Raw genomic sequence first — 1487 nt, forward strand, 5'->3', positions numbered from 1 at the left:
TCGTTTGCGAGAAACTTTTTTCTCAGTGTCTGCACTTGTATGGTTTCTCTCCTGTGTGGACTCTTTTGTGTCTTTTAAGGTGACTCACAGTGGTGAAGGACGACCCACACTGGTCACAGAGGTGCTTTTTAACCCCACTGTGAATGAGTTCATGTCGTTTTAAGTCATTTGATGTCGTGAAACCTCTCCCACATTCTTGGCAATAGTTCATTTCTTCTCTATTGTGTCTATGTTGATGTTTTTTCAGATTCCATTGATGATTGAAAGTTTTTCCACAAATGTCACAGCTGTATGCTCTGATTCCAGAGTGGGTAACTAGATGACTCTGTAAACCACTACGCTGAGTAAAAGCTTTGCCACACTGATCACAGGTGTACGCCTTAATTCCAGAGTGGGTAACTAGATGACTCTGTAAGCCACTACGCTGAGTAAAAGCTTTGCCACACTGATCACAGGTGTACGCTTTAACTCCACTGTGGATGATCTGGTGTCTTTTTGAGCTTGAAGCTGAGGGAAAACACTTTCCACAGAATTTACAACTGAATGGTCTCTGTCCAGTGTGGATGGTTTGGTGTTTTACTAGGCTTGCAGACTGGGTAAAAGACCTGCCGCACTCGTCACAGCTGAACGGTCTCTCTCCAGTGTGGATGATTTGGTGTTTTTTTAAGTTTGACATCTGCGTAAAAGACTTTCCACAGTCTCCACAGCTGAACGGTCTCTCTCCAGTGTGGATGAGTTGGTGCTTTTTTAAGTTTGCAGACTGCGTAAAAGACTTTCCACAGTCTTCACAGCTGAACGGTGTCTCTCCAGTGTGGATGAGTTGGTGTCTTTTCAAGTCTCTAGACTTGGTAAAAGACTTTCCACAGTCTTCACAGCTGAATGGTGTCTCTCCAGTGTGGATGAGTTGGTGTCTTTTCAAGTCTCTAGACTTGGTAAAAGACTTTCCACAGTCTTCACAGCTGAACGGTCTCTCTCCCATGTGGATGGCCTGATGCTTTTTTAGTGAAGCTTTGAGGAAAATCCTTCCCACACTCGTCACTCGTCTCTTTCTTCTGTGAGGTTTGTCGGCCTCCTGAGAGCGCTGACTTCTCTGTCCACGTTGGTCCTGCAGTGACAGAGATACAAACAGAGGCAGTGAGTGAAATGCAGTCATGGAACAAACTGAACCTTCAAACTCCCTCCATTAACACTAGTTTTAAACTTGAGGCTGGTAGTGATGGGTCATGCTGAGGAAGCTGAGACAAAAGAGCTTAACCTTTGAAAACAGCTGGAGCTTTGGTGTTGCTAAACATCCTTAAAGTCTATTACCACCACCTACTGGTGGTAGTAGAACATTACAAATCCAACCAGGTGTACTTAAAACAACAAAGAAAACATAATAACATTTCAAATATTGTAAAGCCATGCCCATTTCTGGAGCTTATAAGCAAATACTTGTTGTATCATGTTAAGACACTAAGAATATTTAACAGGTCTATGCTTTCTCG

General features: G+C 43.2%; 1 protein-coding gene across 1 annotated transcript; it reads right to left on the bottom strand.

The window, feature by feature from the left end:
* Positions 1-1013, bottom strand: LOC116311968 (zinc finger protein 708-like). Its single transcript, XM_039605283.1, has one exon. It carries the CDS (start codon positions 977-979, stop codon positions 23-25), a length of 957 nt encoding a protein of 318 aa, XP_039461217.1. The 5' UTR covers positions 980-1013; the 3' UTR covers positions 1-22.
* Between the last annotated feature and the right edge of the window lie 474 nt (positions 1014-1487).

Source organism: Oreochromis aureus, linkage group 22 (assembly GCF_013358895.1).
Source record: "Oreochromis aureus strain Israel breed Guangdong linkage group 22, ZZ_aureus, whole genome shotgun sequence".
NCBI lineage: Eukaryota > Metazoa > Chordata > Actinopteri > Cichliformes > Cichlidae > Oreochromis > Oreochromis aureus.

Excerpts from the sequence above, each read along its gene's own strand:
- LOC116311968 (XM_039605283.1), bottom strand. The coding sequence starts at position 979 with ATGGGAGAGAGACCGTTCAGCTGTGAAGACTGTGGAAAGTCTTTTACC.